At 43.8% G+C, this 18777-nt stretch overlaps 1 protein-coding gene across 5 annotated transcripts in view; it reads right to left on the bottom strand.

Annotated features, from left to right (window-relative positions):
- Window positions 1–56: 56 nt before the first annotated feature.
- Window positions 57–18777, bottom strand: part of MTMR9 (myotubularin related protein 9) — a 29208-nt gene continuing 10487 nt past the window's right edge. The window contains exons 4-11 of one of the 5 annotated variants that reach the window (XM_052810065.1): window positions 16718–16891; window positions 14480–14697; window positions 12683–12844; window positions 9300–9441; window positions 8493–8713; window positions 6233–6384; window positions 5404–5501; window positions 57–1410 (exon numbers count right to left, since the gene is read on the bottom strand). In XM_052810065.1, the coding sequence (XP_052666025.1) occupies window positions 1300–1410; window positions 5404–5501; window positions 6233–6384; window positions 8493–8713; window positions 9300–9441; window positions 12683–12844; window positions 14480–14697; window positions 16718–16891 (1278 nt within the window). In that variant the 3' untranslated portion in view covers window positions 57–1299. The other 4 variants (XM_052810066.1, XM_052810063.1, XM_052810062.1 and 1 more) reach the window with 4 other exon arrangements.

The following is an 18777-nucleotide window of genomic DNA, read 5'->3' as shown; positions in this document are numbered from 1 at the left end:
ATTTGTGCCACAGCATGTACAAGATACTGGGATCTGGATGCTGCAGTCACCACCAGTCAGAGGAACCCAATATTTAATGAAGGGAGCTTCTGGACATCCCATCTGCAGGGGTTAAGTGGATTCCCTGCCAGGCTGTCGCTTCTCAGGATACTTGTAGGAACATAATCACCTTCGTACTCCCTACCCTGCAAAGCCTCATCAAAGTTGGTCAACAGGTTAGAGAGGGGCGAGACGGGACAGATCTGATGCCAGATGACTTAAGAAAAGGAGGCTTGGAAAGCCAGGCTAGAGTTCAAAGTCAGTCACAGACCAGGCACCAAGCAGAGTCTGCCTCTGTCTTCTCCACCCCCTCCCATCAGGTGTTTCTACACATTGAATCAAAACATCATGTTTTACACCAGATATGGGCTAAAGAAATCCATCACAGCTGCCCCGAACAGCCAGTTTGCACATTACAAGCTCTTTAAAGGCATCGTGTTTTCATGAGTGGCATCTCAATTGTAGTTTGAATCCAACAAATGGCTTTACATCCTTTCAAGTATTCCACAGCCTTTATGTATTTGGTTTTAAACTGTTGGACTAATGATACCCTCTTACCCATGCTCAAATAAAAATATAAGAAGAAAAGTTAAATAAAAAGAAGTTTCAACACTTGATCAGATAGTTATTTTCTCCCCTCTCCTCCAAAAAGCAAGCTTAAATCAAATTAGGCTGCCTGATTATAGCTAAAAGTATTTTAAAATAAACCCACTCTGTTTCACCTGGGACTTTTGCAAACATTTTGCACAAATAGGGACTGAGTATCAATCTTTTCACATCAAAACCTTCAGCACCCTTCACAGCACAAGCTGCAGGGCAGCACACACACACTCAAGAGTCTCCATCTGCTGAAATGCCAAAAGCCACAGAAATTCTTCACCTTCCAGAGGAGTTGCAGACACCACGAATGATGCCGCAGGGAAACACAGCCCAGTGGTTCACAGCCTACTGACCCACCAGCCAGGAGAGATCCAGGAGTTTCCATGGCTCACAGCCTCCGTTTCCCAAGAGTTCTTTCTCCTTTTTTTGCTCCTTCCCCTGGCAAGTACACCAAAGTACCCCACCTCCCTTAAAAAGGAATAGGTAACCGTGACCCCAGGTCTACTGATGGACTTCTTGCAAGGTTTTGCTTCAGTCTCAACCACTCTCCCTTTGAAGGCATCTGCCTGCCTTCCTTTAGAGAGTTCAATACAAGCATAAAATCTTAGCTAATTGAATTGTTTATCCATCATGTGCAGAGCTGGTGTCAAAGGACCAAAATCACGGGAGCAGAGCTCTGCAAGCCATGCGCAGACTCAGGGTCTCAACCTTCTCCTTTCCACGCAGCCCTGCAGCACAAAGCCCTCTTCTACCATCACAGCATGTGTTCAACTGTAAAAGAAAACAGTTTCAGGCAAGAGCTTACATCCAAGTCACACACACACCCTCCTCCAATGAAAAGTGAAGGCAGTACTAAAAAAGAAGATTCAGCACTGTAATTAAAGAACTTTTTAGAGTCTTCAAGGTTTTAATTTGAACAGACGTTTCTACTATGTTCTCAACATATCTACAGCAAAGTTTACAGCCACTTTGTATCTGTTTTTCTCCCCCCAAATGGCTAAGCAATTTGAGCCATGATAGTTTTTTCTCACTTTTTTTGCAATATATTCAACAACACAGTGGCTGGGATTCTGTACACATACAGCATACATCTAACAATAGCACACAACTCCCAGCCCTGTTACTTATTTCATTTAAAAAAAAAATAAAAAAAAAATCAAGATTGATGCAGCAGCCAAGTCCAATTAGCAATTCCAGATGTTTGGACAGAAGTGCACTCATCACTTAAATTTGTACTAGTTAACAGATACATAGCACAAATCACACAGTGCTACTCAATGTCACACAGTTACAAAAAAAGGGAGTGCTAGTATAGACATTTTCCCCTCATACAGGAACCTGTACACGATAGCACTTTCCAAGGCTTTAGCAAAGCATACATTAGACGCCAATATGCTGTACAGTGCAATTTAAGTTATATCATATGCAACATGGACAATAGTGCACTTAAACCGGTCGCCACATTCAAGAGTTAGATCAATACAATCAAAATATTGAAGGTACATATTCCCTTACGAAAACTGTGCAAGTTAGTTCCTTTTCCCTTTTTTTTTTTTTTTTTTTTTTTTGGTAAATGGCAGAGCGTCCACATTGATTGGCCCCAGAGTTTGGGGGAGGCAGCCCTCAGTGTCCAGCTTATTACACAAATAGCTATGTGCAAAAGAGCAGAAGCAGGGGTGTCAGCAAGAGCGTAAGGCAGTGTCAGACCGAAGAGCCAGAGCTGGGCACTGCCACAGTGCTTACAGCTCAGGAAGACGCAAGTAACCTGCAAACAGGGAGTCAGTGACTTCTTGTGGCAGAGTCCAGCAGACATCCCCCCCTCTAAGAGCAAGCAAGTTGATCATCAATATTAAAAATGTGAATAAATATGATGGACGTGCAGGTAAGCAAAGACCTGGAGTGCTCTGGTGTGCATTACCAGTAGCCACCTGACTGGAGCCTGGGAAGCACTGGGAATGAAAAGGTTAAAAGAGAATGTACAAGTAGCCTGACATAAGAGGTCTGTGAACTGTTTGCTCCCAGGAGGACCTGCAAGGGTCCACACATCTCAACTCCATCATGTGCAATACCTTGCAGGACCGCTCCAGGTAACGTCTCATGAAGGTGATTATTTGCAGGTTAACTTAAGCCTCCAGCTCCTGCTGTTTGCTGTGAATACAAGGTGATGCATGGCAGAGGAATTGGGGAAGAAACTGCTGTGGCTGCTCAGAACGACACTAGTATTTTCACATGAAGGCTGTGATCCACACTACCACTAAGCCAAGGCAAGCACACAGCACTTGGGTGTGGATTCAGTCCTGAAACACAAGTCAAGGATGAAATGCCAGCTCAGAGAGAATTTTCTGCCTTTTGTTAGCTGTCACAGCTGGTTGCCCAATTTCCTCAGATGCCTGCAGTTTGCACAAGAGACTAGAGCAGCCAGGCAATTAGATCAAAAAAAACCCCTTTGCTTCTCTATTATTTAGCTCAATATATAATTACTATGTTAGGAAATTACATAACCTTTAAGTGTGTTTTATGTATAGTCTATTATGGGGAAAATAGTGCCTTCTGAATCCTTCCCATCTGGCTAGTGATAATGTATTTCAGATGTACAGGAACGGAAGAAATTCTGAACTGGATAGGGATACAACACCCAGGCAGATGCAGATCTCACAGACATAATCTTAAAGGGTGAGCAATAATTTTAAGGGCTTACATTTGCAATATATCCAGAAGGTAGCTCCAGAAGCCAGTGTTTGGAGGTGGAAGGCATGGCCAACTTGTGCCTCCCCTGTTATGTGGTACCAATCACCAGCCACCCTGAGAAGCATTCTTTATGTCAGATTTGATTTAGTGAACGAGACTGTCGCTCTCCAAACCTAAAAAGAAACTGGTATTACAAGTAGGGGGAATTAATTCTTCTGCCTTAAGTGAACAATGGTTTAAAAGGGATCTTTTTATTTTTTAAGCCAGATGACTTTAGGACTAAGTTTAGGTTAGTCAAGAAGAACATAATTAAGGAAATAAGGACTGAATCAAAAGGCATTAAGGTAGCACTTAATCACTATCACATAATTTTATATAGCCTCCTTGATTATAGAACTTTTCTTAGAATATATTTAGTGGTTACATGATTTTTGCAGATTGCTGTCCAGATACTTCCATGATGACTAAAGATCCTGCATTTTCACATATACCTATCTTTGTGAAGTGGCTTTTAAATAAAGGCAGCTTCATTCTAAAACAGCATAAAGTGTCACAGAAGCTCAACAGTTTCCAAAGAGATTGACACTGACCTAACGCAGCTCCATTCATTTCAGTAGAAACAGGCTAACAGCAAGCGCCTTTTGAGATAATCCCAGCCACATGCACTGTTGTTAATTCAAGTCTTCTCAGTCATGTACGGCTACTAATGGAATCAAGCTGAACGAATGCCTAAGTGAGTTAATATTTCAGACCCACTCTTATGTGTCTTTTTAAAGGAGACAAAAAATCTCTAGTGAAACCTCTGATTTTATAAAAGCAGATTGCATTCACAGAAGCACAAAGATCAGCTACAAAATACAAAGTTACTTGGAAAAAAGCTTATCCCTAAAGTCTTTAAGCAGTTTTAGCAGCTACAAATGACCTAAACTATTAGTATTTTTTGTAGTGTGGTGGCCTCTTAATCTGCAGCAGCTACCTGATACATTAGATCACCTCAACTCCTAACTTCTGCTTTTGATGTTTCACAAAATGTGTAGTAAGAGCATGAGAGGAAAAAGCACACCAGGTGAAGCAAAAGTGTTTTGTTGAGTTGTACATTAAGTGCTGCTCTTGTACCCCAGCAATGCTGTGTACAAAACCAGCCAGTACAGTCTGAAGTTTCAAGAGGGCAGCTTGGCTCTAGTTAAAAGGACAGCTCTGAGCCACTGTTCTGCAAGTGAACACCGCCACCAACTACTTAACCTTTTTGTTTTCCAGGTAGAATAAAAAAAAAAGCTTGTTATTCCTTAGGAGATATTTGTCCACGCGGGACAATTCCACCTGAAGGTCATGGCTTAAACATTAGCAGCAGAATCCCTACTTCAGTTCTGTATTGCACTGAAAGTTCTTGCTCTGGTTTGGTATTCAACTTACTGCTCCCAAGCCAATGCTTAACACAAAAAACCCAAGTGTTAGATGTGAAGGCTACTGAGAGTATCATATAGACTGGTAGAACCTGTAGTTAGATTATACCATTTTCTAGTTTTTCCAGGAAACTAAAGAACTAAGCTGCCTTCCTTACTCTTGGAGAGAAAAGGTGCTTTCCGACAAAAAGCTTTTACCTATCTGTACATAACTTTGTATTTGAATCCTGCCGAGTGTTTAGAGAGTTCAACAAAACCAGAAAAAGTCCAAAATAAATCTGAAACATCCCGTCTCTTGGCCCATCCTGGTCATCCATACAGTTGGGTGGAGGTAAGAGTTCCAGCTTCTGCTGACACTGTATGCAATTTCGAGACAGAAGAGCTGCCAAGAGAGGACACTATGCCCAGTTGTGTATGTCTTCTGTAAACAAAACAGAAATCCCTCCCAAAAAGCAGGGAGGTACATAGCGTGAAGTGAAGGTTTCAGCAGTGGGAGGACTGAAGGTCAACTGTACCCAGAGGGCTCTGCAATACATGCACTTTCCATGTGTAGTCTTTAACGTAAAGGGGACTGGAAAGGAAAGACCTGAGGCAAAGCCCTGCCAACTCACAGGTTCTCCTGCATCCTATCAACTGTTTCCAACTGTGCTAGCTGCCTCCTCAATGCATTAACCTTTGCCTGAAGTTCCTTGTTGTATTTTATAATGCTGATCATTTCTTCATGGGCTTCGTCTAGGAACTTGGAAGGCCTGTTCCACCGAAGAAAGACACCTGAAAGCCCAGAGACAGCACAAGTGAGAAGGGTTTCTTGTTACAAGGAGGAAACATTATTTATATTCCATCAGCTCTCAAGTAATGTGCATACAGTTTATGCATTTTTTCCTTACCCTCCCCGCTAAATAGCATTTAGAAATACTGACCCTCCTCTCTAAGTTCACCATTCTATTAAACAAGGTTAATAAAGAAAAAGTGAGGGGTTTTCATTCCTTTTTTCTCATATACTGATCAGACCAATCCAGATTCAGCCTCTACCCTGCCATCACAGCCTGCTTACTTCACTGTAATTAACTCTTCAGCATACATGGGATGGAGAAGTTTTCTGCAGCAGGGAAGCTACTGCACACAGACTACCCTGGCCAACATGGTCAGTAACAGAGAAAGGGAAGTCTTGGCTGATATAGAAAAAAAGCCTGAGGCCTGCAGAACGTCTTTAGGTTAGCACAGTATTTCTGCAGTGATATAGCCTAAGAAGTTAAACGGTACTAGTAAGGCTCCCTGGCAAAGAGCGGCATGTCACCAAACCTTAGAAGGAGAAAGCATTTATGCCTCTGGGGATGGCACATGCCAAAAATATTTTGGAACAGATTTCAAAGGGAGTGAGATCACCATCAGCTGAGATAGACTAAACACAGAGCAGAGAACAGCAGTGAACACTTAAGAAGCTTTACAAGTAGCCACAAAATATATATTGCCTGTAATAAAAAAAAGCAAGCAAGGCTTACCTTCCCAGAGCTGCAGGCTCTGCGGGGCAACAGAAGGCCAGATGACAAGGCTGTTGGCCTCAAAAAGAGGATTCTCGAATTTGCTCAGCTCTTCAGACCTGTTCACCCAGGACCACAGGGACATAGTCTTTTGCGGCAGCTTCAGTTTAGACCTAACAAACCCATGGGAACAAGTTAGCTTTCACTTTTATACTGTAAAGACTCATTTTGTCAGAACCCTGCAGACTAGAAGGCCACAAGCTTTTCCACATGCTGCTAGCTCAGACAATTCAGGCTAATCCCTTCAATACCTCTTGCCAACACAGCACAGGCTGTAAACCTAACGCAACGTACTCAACCTGGCCGATTACAGTTAGTTTCAAAGAAAAGACGGGGAAATAACATTTATAAGTTGGGTGGAAGCTAGCTGCCTTCTGTCCAGATGAAGAATCAGTCACCTCCCCAAAGTGGTTCGACTGCCAGGTTTTGAAAGGGATTAAACTCCTGTGTTAAGATAGAGCTGGAAGGTGTGGTAGGTCTGCATCAAGAAAAGATCGTAGTGCAATTCTCAGAGTACATTAAAGCAGTGTTATTGCTGGAATTGTGCGATGGGCATGTCTGATTAGGTCCCTCCAGTGGCAGGAAGCATCCAAACACAGAGAGAAATCTGCTGTTTTCCTGGGTCAAACCCTACTCCGGGAGTTACACAGGGGTCTCTGTTCCTTAGATTCTGGCAAACCTCATTCCGTATGCACTAGCAAATTGAACTGCCACCCAGGCAGGAGATTCACCATCCCTGTGAATGCTTCAGACAGCACAAGCTTAACATCAGACTTCAAACATTTTCTGTGCTCACAGGCGGACATGTTCAGATGTGACAGGCAGGTTATTACATGTAACATTCAATGCTCTTTCAAATTTCATCTTATTGGTTTCAAGTCTAACTTGGTTTTGCAGATGACCAGTTCAGCAGCCCTGCAGAAGACAGAAGAGTCTCTTCTAAGCAAGGATTACTTTAAGGGCAGAGAGGTCTACAGGAAGTTTTAAATTGCTTTCCTTATCTGTAATATCAGTTCTATTTTTGCCTTCTACTCATTCAGTGGTCTTCAGTTAAGCAGGAGACCATCAGACATGGTCTTACTGGAGTCAGGAGTCCCAAGAGGAGAACTGCCAAGTTCAAAACAGGAATCCAAACCTCTCTGGCAGCTGCCATCTGCTGCGGGAGGCTCCAGTCCTCCAGGGCTCCACGCTGTTTGCTACTCCCAGCAGCCCTACTCAGGGCATGCCTAGTGCTGCCCCACCGGTACAGCACAGCATCTAACCCAGGCTAGGATTCTGAAGCTAGGTGCTGATCTGCTCAAGTGCCTTAGACGCCACAAGCTTGTAAGCAAGCTCAGCACAAGCCTATCATTACCTGACAAGGTAGACTCCAGCAGAATGCAGTCCTGGCTGCTTTCTTTCAAAGTTGCACAAGCATCCACCTGAGAGCTCATAGCATTCACTCAGAACCTCAGCCAGTGCAGATTGCCAATTCACGTTTCTCCAAGTCACAGGTTACAGCTGGAGGGATTTTTGGTCCTTCTGGTGAAGTTGTACTACTGCACAGCCAAAAAGACCTCAAACCTAATTGTGATGCTCAGAGCCAAACAAGTAAAGCTTTTGCCAAGTTGTAACTGTGAGGCAGATTCTTCTGACATAGCATCTTCCACGGTTTCCACTTTCAGCAGTTAATGGATGATGCACAGACCAAAGCTTTCCTTTCCTGGGGGCATCAGGACCACCAGGCTACAGAGTCATGTTCCTCCCTGACAAGGTAAGAACCAGATTTTCCAGCTTTGGCCTGTGACTGCCTTGACCTTCTCCTCCAGGCCTGCATGGACAATTTTGCTTCCCACAGCTATGACTCACATCATTGTTGAACTCTAGCTGTTTATTCTTTTATGGAAAGAGTTTCTGTGTAAGAGACTATATAAACTGGTGATGGGTGGAGATTTTTCAAGGCCACACAGGGAAACAGAAAAGACAATCTAAGGTATTAGCTTGGACTTGGAGAAGACTAATTCAACTCCCTAACCATGCCACAAATTTCTTTAGTCACACTGTCCCACCCGTAAGAGGGACAAACTCCCTAACATTGCATCAGCCTACATAACTACAACAAGAGAGGCTCACCTGTGCTAAGGGAGACCGCACAAGCGCCCTCACCCTTTTTCAAACCAAGATACTTTTTTTTGGTCAGATACAGATATTTAAAGGGTTCAAAGCAAGCATCCTCACCAACCTTTCATTTTCGTTGTTTCCCAGGAAAGTCCCAAACTGTGAAGCATAAGCATGTTCAAAGAGTATAATGAGGAACTGTTCGTTGAATTCAAAAGAGCAAGGGAACTGACGAAGGATTTGCCACACACAGTCCAAAAAGAGGAGAAACACTGGGGCCTCCCATTTCTGCTTGCTATTTGAATAGGCTGATTGGGCACAGCGCTGCTGAAAAGGGTGACCAGCCTATACATAAGAATCAGAGAAAGCATCACACACAAAGTAATGGGATGTGAGTACATGTAGCAAACAGACTTTAGAGCTAGTTCTGTCCATGCAACTATGCTATTACTGCTCTTTTCTACAACCGTAATTTCATCAAGCATCCAGTAACAAACTGCTAGCGACCATGACCAACTTTGCTGCCTTTTTCAGGTTATGTAAATAGCCCTGTATTTGATCAGAGAATTTTACTAAGAACAAACTGGTGTAGGTGCACCAAAGGACCAGGCTGAGGACATTAGCTGCAAAAGTACAAAGAGTAGAACTAAAGTTTTGTGGTTTAGTCTGAATAGTGTTCTCCAAAGAGATGTTCACTCTGAGCACAAAAAACAGGCAGTTCCCCAAAACAAAAAAACTGCCATGAGAGGCAGAGGCCCCACAAAGTGTCAGAGATACAAATGACTCAGTTAATGATGTTGCTCTTAAGACAAAGGCCATTCACACTAAGCAGGGCTGCAACAAGGCCCAACCTGTTTGCTGCCTCTCAGGCTATTTCTCAATACAACTGTCACTGGAATAGATTGCCATTTTGTCCATAGGCATTTCTTACCTGCAGCCACTCCCTCACAACAAGAGATTCAAAGCCACGTATGGTCCTGCACCTTGGATCCAAGATAATCTGTGCCAGAGAAGTTACCTGGAGTGTCGAATCAGTTCCTTCAGTCCCATGGACTAACACTGATGCACCTTCCCTGTCAAAGAAAAAGGCAGAAAGGAATAAGAATATGAATGAGCAGAACACATCCCAACGGATGCCATGACATCCATGGACACCAGTGTCACCACCCTGACAATGCTGAGGTTTTGCTGGCTCTTTACCCCTTCTTCCCTCCCCACCCCACACAGAAGCACACCACCTTCTCCACCTGGATCCTCACCAGCACTAACCAGAGCTCTGCATCACTTAAGGCTTAGTTCCTTGCTAAGCATTCTGGAAATCCCGACCCTTTGCCACATTGACGGAAGATGCACAGTGAGATCTCCTTTGTGGTTCTCACTATCTTGAATTGGTAACTCTTTGAGTTATAGCATGGAAATGCACCTCAAAATTTGCTTGTGTCATTTATTGTTTTGCTAAGCACTCTGAAATCTTCCCGTAAGCACTGCAATGAAGACATATCATCCCCTCAGATGCTCTGCAAAACAATACTATGAGATTCACGCTCAAACCTGGGCTTAATTGCATTTGGGCCTTAATTGGGGTTTACTGCAAGAAAAGTAAGCCAATAAGCCAGTTCAGGAGAAAGAAAGAAACGGCAGAGCTTGGCTTCCACAAAGGCTGCAGAGTTGGTGTGCTGAGCAGAGAAGCTTGTCAAAGAGCCAAGCACAAGGCTCCTCACTCACCAGCCAGCACAAGTGAATCAGCAGAACAATGTGAGGAGCAGAGGGAGCTCAGAATTTGGGGCAGGAAGGTTTTGCACCTTGCTAGGGGCCCATGTGGTATCACTCCGCATACTTCAGTGGGGACTGTCCAGGACAGCCGATTCCCTCCCCTCTTCCTCCATCCTAGGCTGTGTTTGGATACAGTATCACAATCTCATCCATGTGCTCCTGAAGGAAGGACTGGATGGTATTACGTGGTGTTTATTCCCCTTACTCTTCCCAAACCTTGACTCAATGTCTCACTTCTGCCACATCCTTACACTCAGAAAGGACATTAACTGCAGGTTGTATTTCTTTCTGTGCAGAGACCCAACCTAAGCAGCAAAGCGTGGATAAGAAAGATCTACCAAGCAAGTAACCCTGCACACATTACTTGCTTTTTGATGTGAAAAGAATAAAAATCTCTACCTTGAATATTGCAACATCTTTGTCTATAGTCCTATGTCTAAACCAAACCCAGTCCCTCTACAGTACAGATAATCTTCAGATACTCTCTCCCTCTCCCCAGGCAGTGGCAGATAAAGAAGCTGCTTAACAGCCAAGCACAATTGCAAAGGCTAACTGCAAGCCTATGCACTCCTTAAAGTGGAGTACACCAGGATAACGCTAATTTCCCCTTTCATTTTTCAGGCCCCAGACCTTTAAGACGCTGCAAGATCCAGCCCAGCCATTCCCTCCCCACAGCCAATATAACTGAACCACCTTTGTCAGCTCAGCTACGACCTCCAGGCTCTGAATGAGCTGGGCCAGGCACCAATGCTGAGCTGGCCTGCCACAGCGCCAGGTAAACAGAAAAAGCAAAGCTGAGGTTAAAAATGATGAAATTGTCCACTGTCCCAACAAGCCAGAAGAGTTTCGTCACTGATCTTTCCCATTATACACATGCAGAAAAGAATTACAGATAAAACTATTGATCAAAAGCAATCCTTTTCTGGCACAGTCAATAACTAAGCAGGCACTGTCAGTGCTTTTAAAAAGCACAGCAGCTCATATTTTAATGCAGTAATTCTGTTTTACCAGTGAGACTGCATTTCGGCCTATTTGTGTATCTGTATAACACATTGCCTGGCTGGTATGAAAAGTGAGGTTTTCCCTGAGTTTTGAGAAGGGCTTTCACTGCTCAAGAGCCACAAAGAAAACACATTTAGACCCCTGCATTTGGTCTTACAAACCCTGGCACCTGACAGCTAGCTTTTGCTCTCCAGGCTGAGGTCTGAAGATATTTTGAGGACAAGTTAGCCAAGTCAGCAGTATTTATTAAAGAAATGTCAGGTTAAAAGAGGTCACAAGCACTTACAAGTGATGAACAGGATTGCTTAGATAGAACTATGGGGATAAAAATTTCAAGAGGAAAAAGCACAGGACGATTTCTTGTGGAAAACAAGGAAATGCCATTGTTTTAATCACTAGAAGCAAGGTGGGGTATCGTAAACTTTCAGCTGAAAAAAAATGACTTTTTTTAAAAGACTCTGTGTTCTCACTTTACTAGTGCTACCAAACAGCATTTCAGATGGGCACAAGTACAGGCTGGGTGGAGAATGGATTGAGAGCAGCCCTGAGAGAAGGACTTGGGGGTGTTGGTTGATGAGAAACTCAACGCGACCCGGCAATGTGCCCTTGCAGCCCAGAATGCCAACCATATCCTGGGCTGCATCCAAAGCAGCGTGGCCAGCAGGTCGAGGGAGGTGATTCTACCCCTCTGCTCCGATCGGGCGAGACCCCACCTGGAGTCCTGTGTCCAGCTCTGGGGTCCTCAGCACAGGAAAGACATGGACCTGTTGGGGCAGGTCCAGAAGAGGGACACAAAAATGATCAGAGGGCTGGAATGCTCTCTCCTATGAGGACAGGCTGAGAGAGTTGGGGTTGCTCAGCTTGGAGAAGAGAAGGCTCCAGGCAGACCTTATAGCAGCCTGCCAGTACCTAAAGGGGGCCTACAAGAAAGCCAGAGAGGGACTTCCTACAAGGGCATATAGTGATAGGACAAGTGGTAATGGCTTTAATCTGAAAGAAGGTAGATTTAGGTTAGATATTAGGAAGAAGCTCTTCACTGCGAGGGTGGTGAGGCACTGGAACAGGTTGCCCAGAGAAGTTGTGGATGCCCCATCCCTGGCAGTGTTCAAGGCCAGGTTGGATGGGGCTTTGAGGAACCTGGTCTAGTGGAAGGTGTCCCTGCCCATGGCAGGGGCATTAGAACTAGGTGATCTTGAAGGTCCCTTCCAACCCAAACCATTCTATGATGATTCTAACCTAAACCTTCAATAAAAATAACTAAATTGTATTGGTTGCATCAGGCATAGGATTATACCTTAACTAGATGATCTAATACCTATTCTTAGTCAAGACTTCCTCCCTCAGGCTTGTACTTCTCAAAATGCAAGCATGATTTACTGGAGGAACATTCCTTAACCATGATGAAACAGTATCTTGCATGGGTACAAGCAAGCCAGTTCACGGTGGCCGGTTATAATACTTAAAGTGGAAATAGTGGTATTTCACAAGCAATCTGTAATGAGTGAATTAGAAACTCAACGCTTTCTGAAAAAGATTTACCTGTCAATGCACTGAGCAGCTAGACAAGCTGCAGTTAGTATCTCTTTGACATGAGTCAGCCAGTTGGAAGCTTCCAGTTTACTGAGCCAGCGGTCCATATTGTGCGACTGGTCATTACAAGCTTCCACAAGTTTGATGAGGCTTTCCTGCAGAATATTAAACCTTTGGGAAAAGCAAAATATTATTGAAAACATAAGCAGTAATATAGCAACCAGGACAACATCCTCACAGAAATACACTGATCTCAAAATAAAGCACTACAAGTTATATGCAGTTATTTCAAAAAGTACGACCCTATAGAAGTCATGTGTCCTCATTCAGCAAACCTGCTTTCACTGTTAATGCCAAGCCATGGCTAACTGCCAGCAAAATACCACTCTCTAGACATAAGAAGTCTCTTACCTTTCAAAACAAGTTGCTTCATAAGGCATTACAACAGTAGGGCCTTTTCCTTATCTTACCTGAACTCTGTGTGTGTTCAGCCATATCTTACACTTTCCATATATAAATGTGTTTCAGTAGTCTCACTCCCATTACCAAATACAAGTGTGACTGCAACCTGGCATGGACATTAGCAAGTGTCAGCCGAGCTTCAAGTGCTCCACTTTCATTCTCTGTACTACACCAGAAGTTTGGGGGGAGTTTTAACCTGTAGAGCTGCAACAGTAATCTGAAAGCCATCCATCACAAGGACACAACTCCATAACACCGGAAATTTTAAACTAGACTCAACTTCTCAACGTAGAACCACGCTAAGATTAGTTTGGCTAATTTCTTAAGAATGTAAGAAAAACTGGGGGGGAGGGAACACATTTTGTATCACTTCTGCATTTGTTGCATTATTTCCTCAAGCCCTGGAAAGCTGGTATTGAGCAAGCAGCTGATAAAACCAGATGCTTCTCTGGTCTTGTTTCACACTGTGCCTTCCAGGGGCACCATACTACTGACACCAATTCCAGAGTGTGCTCAGGTCTAATAGAGGATGCAGCTAGCAGACTAGATCTCAGAAAAGCTGACGAAGCCAAGTAATAATAGCATGAGATATTTAGTCTTCATATATTGAGGTTTATTCATTCCTCTCTATCTGATGCTTTGTCCACCTGTAGAATAATCAACATCAAATTTAAGTCCACATAAAATTTTTAGAAGCAAACTCAAATACTTCAAAGCAACGGCCAGGAAATTCCTTATATTAGCTCTTCAGGAGCTGGCCTATACAGTGATGCGGGGAGTCACTACTTTCCAATAGCTCCAGTAACATTACTGCATGCCCATGTAGAAGGATTCCCTAAAACTAAGGCTTAAGAGCAGCTGAACAAAGCCAGACTAAAAGCCTATTTAACTTAGTAACTTGTCTCCAAATGACCAAACAATATTAGATGTCCAGAGAAAAGTACTGGGTAAGAGGAATGTGACTGCTGCAGAACAAATCCTCACCTGCAGAAATTTTCTGGCAAGGGACTTGCTCATTCCTGTGCACTACTGCAAAGGGGAACACAGGAAGGCTGGAGTGCAGCTATAGATGGTCAGAGAAAGAGATGGCACAGGGAGGTGGCCTGATGTCTGAAACCTGCAGCAGGTTGTTCAGAACAAGGAACCAAACACAGCTTTCCAAAGCCAAATACCTTTATCATCCACATATCCAATTTTGCCAAAAAAGGAACGTAACCCTGTCGACAGGAACCAGGATACCCAGCCACTTCTTACAGAAGCAAATACTTTATGGAGCTAGCATCACTCTGCCAATGCAACCCTACAAAGCCAAGCACAGAGGAGAGCCTGTGTGATTTCACCCACCTCTCAATACATTTGTGAATCCTCCTCCACTGGGGATAGTGCGCTTCTTGTTCAAAGCCCCCTCCTTTGGCCCTGGCCTGCTGGGCAACATTCAAGGACCTCGTATCAATGATGTAGCCACGCTTGCCAGGCCGTAGCGTGGCATTAATAAGCTTCTCGTCTTCTTTACACCGCCTCCCATTCGTACCTGTAAGAGGCTGGCTACTTCGCATCATGACCTATGGGTACAAATAACCATGAATTAGGCACTGGAAATGTAGAGACTTAAGACTGAAAGTCACCCATCACTCGAGCTCCAATACAAGAATTGGACGTTTAAACTCACTATGCAAAGGACACCCCTCCACTGGAGGATTTCTTAGGAGTCTGTAAATACAGACTGAAAACTCATGCATTAGGTCACTGGGTCCCAACACCAGGTATGGAGAATGGCTCTCTAGAGTAGTGTGCCACTGAAATTCACACAGGATACTCCTATTTTCCATAAAAACTCAGGTCACTGTAAGAATGCCTACGGGAGTGAGATAGCTCAACCTTCAAAAGCTTCCTCCATCAGTTTGGGGGAAAAATTGAAGTGGGGCTCTCCTGGCTCTCCAGCTCTTCTCTGTGGAGTTGCACCAGCGAGTGCAGCTCTCACCCCACCGCACTTCCTACTTCCATCTGCTTCAAGTTCAACCCACCACACCTGGACACAGACAAGCAAATGCCCTGATCTGCACTGCCTGATGCACAGAAACGTCTCTCTAATTCTTCCTACGGCTGCTGTTCTCCCTTGCCCTGAATCCTTCAGTTCTTTTAAGTACAGTCCCTTGCAGTGACTTAATTTATTTAAAAAACAAACTAGAAATCCTTGAATTGAGTGATCATTTGGCAGGCCACTTTCTAAATTGCAGACATCATCTTAGAGGCTTTATCCCTTTAGTTATTCCTGTAGTACCACCTTTGTGAGCCACTGAACTGGCTTTCCTGCTGATGGCTCCTTTATAAACCAACATTTTCAGGACTGTCATCTTTAACGTCTCTTCCCAACTCTGTTTTTAAAACACTCAAGTCAGTCATGTGTTAAAGAAGCCTCTTAGGTACAGTTTTACCCAGTGGCTAGACTAATAAACCTTAAGTGTACGGATTTATGAGCTGAGGTTTCTCTTTAGTAAATGTCTTTCAATTCAGAAAGCATCCCAGCAGCTCAAATGATAACTAAAATGTGAGGGCAGCCAGTCAGCAACCCCAACCGAGCTCGAGAACTCAGAGTCAGGAGAGCAACGTGACAGACAGCGTTAGTGTCGCAAGTTCAAGCACTCTGAGCCAAATGCTATTATATTCCTCACACTTGAAATATGCACAATTCAGAGACATAATTGAACAAATATTCCTTCAACAGTTTTCAGTCAAGCTGAGAAAAAGCAGAAAGCACAACTGTTATGAAGTTGATGGATGGCTGATTTTAAAGCAAAGCAAAAAACCCCAAAGGTACTACTAAGTCAGACTAGACATCCTCTAATTCAGGGCTTACAAATCTTGGCAACAGGAGCGAGAACACGTTAGAGCATTTGACTCAGAAGCCTGGATTAAGTTTACAAGCCACAGGTTGGACATCCCAACATCCTCAGAACTGGTTATATCAGCAAGAGATACAAAGAATTACTCAACAATTTCACAAAGTGCATTTCTTAATTACAGCATATCACTCGGATTTTGGCTTGTCAAAAGGTGGTAAAGTCTGCGCAACACCAAGAATTTGCTACTCCTGAAACATGTTATACCGACAGGCTCAGAGAACAGATTGTTCTGATCGCTCCTTCGACAGTTACACAGCAGAAGCAGTGCTGGCTCTGGGCACGCTTGCTGTCATCATGACTCCATTACGAAGGAGACAGCCCACCACCCAGAGACAGGACAATGTGGTTTCTGCCATCCTTTCAGCATGAAGCCTCTTGGCAGACAAAGCAAGTAAGGGTGCCAGCAGTGGCTTTACAAGTCTCATCTTGATCTTACTGCTGTGAGCAAGCTCATGCCACATACACTCCCAAACAAGCGGATTAATAGCTATTTCTAGGATGGAGATTACTCATTCCATCACCCAGAACCAGTTTCGTTGCATACACTTAGTAAGCTGGAAAATAAAACAAGCAAACGTCTCATGAACTGTATTAAGTCTAGAGCACAAGTTGCTTTTTCATTAAACAAACAGATTCACACACTTCCTTCAGGTACAACCATTACTCAAATGCATCTTACCATCCCATTCTTCTTATGGTAATAGCTGAGGACTGGGAAGCGACTGCCATGGCGAAACATGGCAACTTTCCGAAGCGCTTCATCATCGATGGATTTGGGGACAATGACAACCGGAGGGTAGGAGGGACAGACAGAGAATTCCTTATTGATGCAGCTTAGACGCCATTCATCTGTCTGAAAAAGATCAGAACATACAGGCTTTGGGTCAGAAAACAGATTACTACTGTTACAGCATAACATACTAGGGGAGAGGAACTTCCATATTCAGGATAAAGCACGCACAGAGTAATACTGGTGATCTATTCCATTCGCACCACAGATGAAAGCTCAGTTGTCACTATTGGCATTATCACTTTTGTTCTTCCATGAGCCCGGACCCTCTGCAACAGCATAACTACCCTAATCGGTCAGATCAAACCCAGCACCATATTTTGTCTCCAACAAAAATGTGGCAAAAAGAGATGCTATTCAAGAACAAACAAGCCTGGCCACTCTCTGCAGTGCACTCCTCATCCCCTCCCTCTCAGATGTTGTATTACAGACATTAGAAGGTATATCCTTGCCTAGTCCTTTTAGTATCCATTTATAGGTCTGTTGACTGATTATTTTTTCCCCACACCTCTTGATGCTGCCTGCAATCATAATATCTTGTTGCAGCAGCTCCCAGAAGCTCATTACCCAGTGTGCAGATAAAGCTCGTAAGCAATGGAAGAAATTATCAGATGACTCTGGTTCTTGAGGTGCAGGACTTGTTGAACAACAGTTCCCCATCTGGTTTATCCACATCCTCAACAAACAGCACAAAGTAAGCCCATGTGGTCAGAAATGGGTGATTGTGGCTTTTAATTATATCACAGACACAGCAGACAGCATGTCTGCAGTACACCCTACAACAGAACTTACTGCATCTGCAGATACTTCCTAAGAGATTGAAGCTAAGAGCATGGTATGCCTCTCAGGGAGACCCCAGAACAAAAATGTATTCCTACATCAGCAGATTTAAAGGAAAAGAAGTTGATTTAGATATAGGTAACACAGGCTCAAACCTCTACCTGTGCTGAGAGCAGAATTAGTAACACTGTCCACAAGACAAAGGTGGCCAAGAAAGCAAGAATGTCCACAAAGTCCAGACAATGAAGCTGCTTTGAGGTTAAAATTGCAATTTAAAATTTCCAGCTTGGTTCTTTTCTATGGGCTCTGCTTTACGTAAAGCACTACAGCTTTTCCTCCAAAAGCACCTCCTGGAACGAGCACAGCATCTAAGCACAAAGGTCTCATCATGAACTCCTGTAATATAATTTTTCAGCTTCTAACAGCCAAACACTTGTGAAAAGTGCTGAATATTGGCACCCTGCACCCTCACAGGCACTTGGCATGAGAACTCAGTCTACCTGATATCCAGGGTCAGACACAGGACTTGGCTCCATCTCAGGCTAAACCAAAGGTCAACAAGTGGCATCACTTAAGTCCAAGCTGGAAGAGCTGACACTGCCCTAACTGCAGCCTTGGACAAGCCCAGTCTTCATGGAGGGCTTGCTGCTTCTGGGCTGGTACCATACCACTGCCTCCTGTATTAAGGACACCATCCAGGTACATCAAATGGCCATGAGGCATATGCTTTCCCCAGGGGGACACAGCACATAGCAGAACCTTGCCTAAAGTTTGGCAGGGAACGGAGCTCATGGTCCTCAATAGTAGGACGGTGGCTTGGCTGGGCTGCATCTTCAGTGCATCCTTATCCTGTATTCCCTATGGCCAACAAAACCTGCTGGCAGAAGCCTTTGTGGGGAAAATGACCAAGAAGCCCCTATAACGTGTTTTGATTTTAACAGCAGCATTAAATTCTTAAAAGTAGCTGCAGAATAGCTGTAAAAAGCTCCAGACAAAGAAGTTAAAATGAAATATAAAAACCTTTTGAAGAGGAACAGGCAACTGCTTTCAAGATTGATTTTTTTTTTTCTTTTTAGTTCCTATGCACTGACATGACACAAGTGTGAGAAAGCAAACAAGACCTTAAGTAACTCCTCAGCTGAGGTGTTTTCGGTAGACTGGGAAACATT

Source organism: Harpia harpyja, chromosome 15, assembly GCF_026419915.1.
Source record: "Harpia harpyja isolate bHarHar1 chromosome 15, bHarHar1 primary haplotype, whole genome shotgun sequence".
Classification (NCBI taxonomy): domain Eukaryota; kingdom Metazoa; phylum Chordata; class Aves; order Accipitriformes; family Accipitridae; genus Harpia; species Harpia harpyja.
Note: the sequence above shows the minus strand (reverse complement) of the source record. Positions and strands in the feature narration are given on the sequence as shown.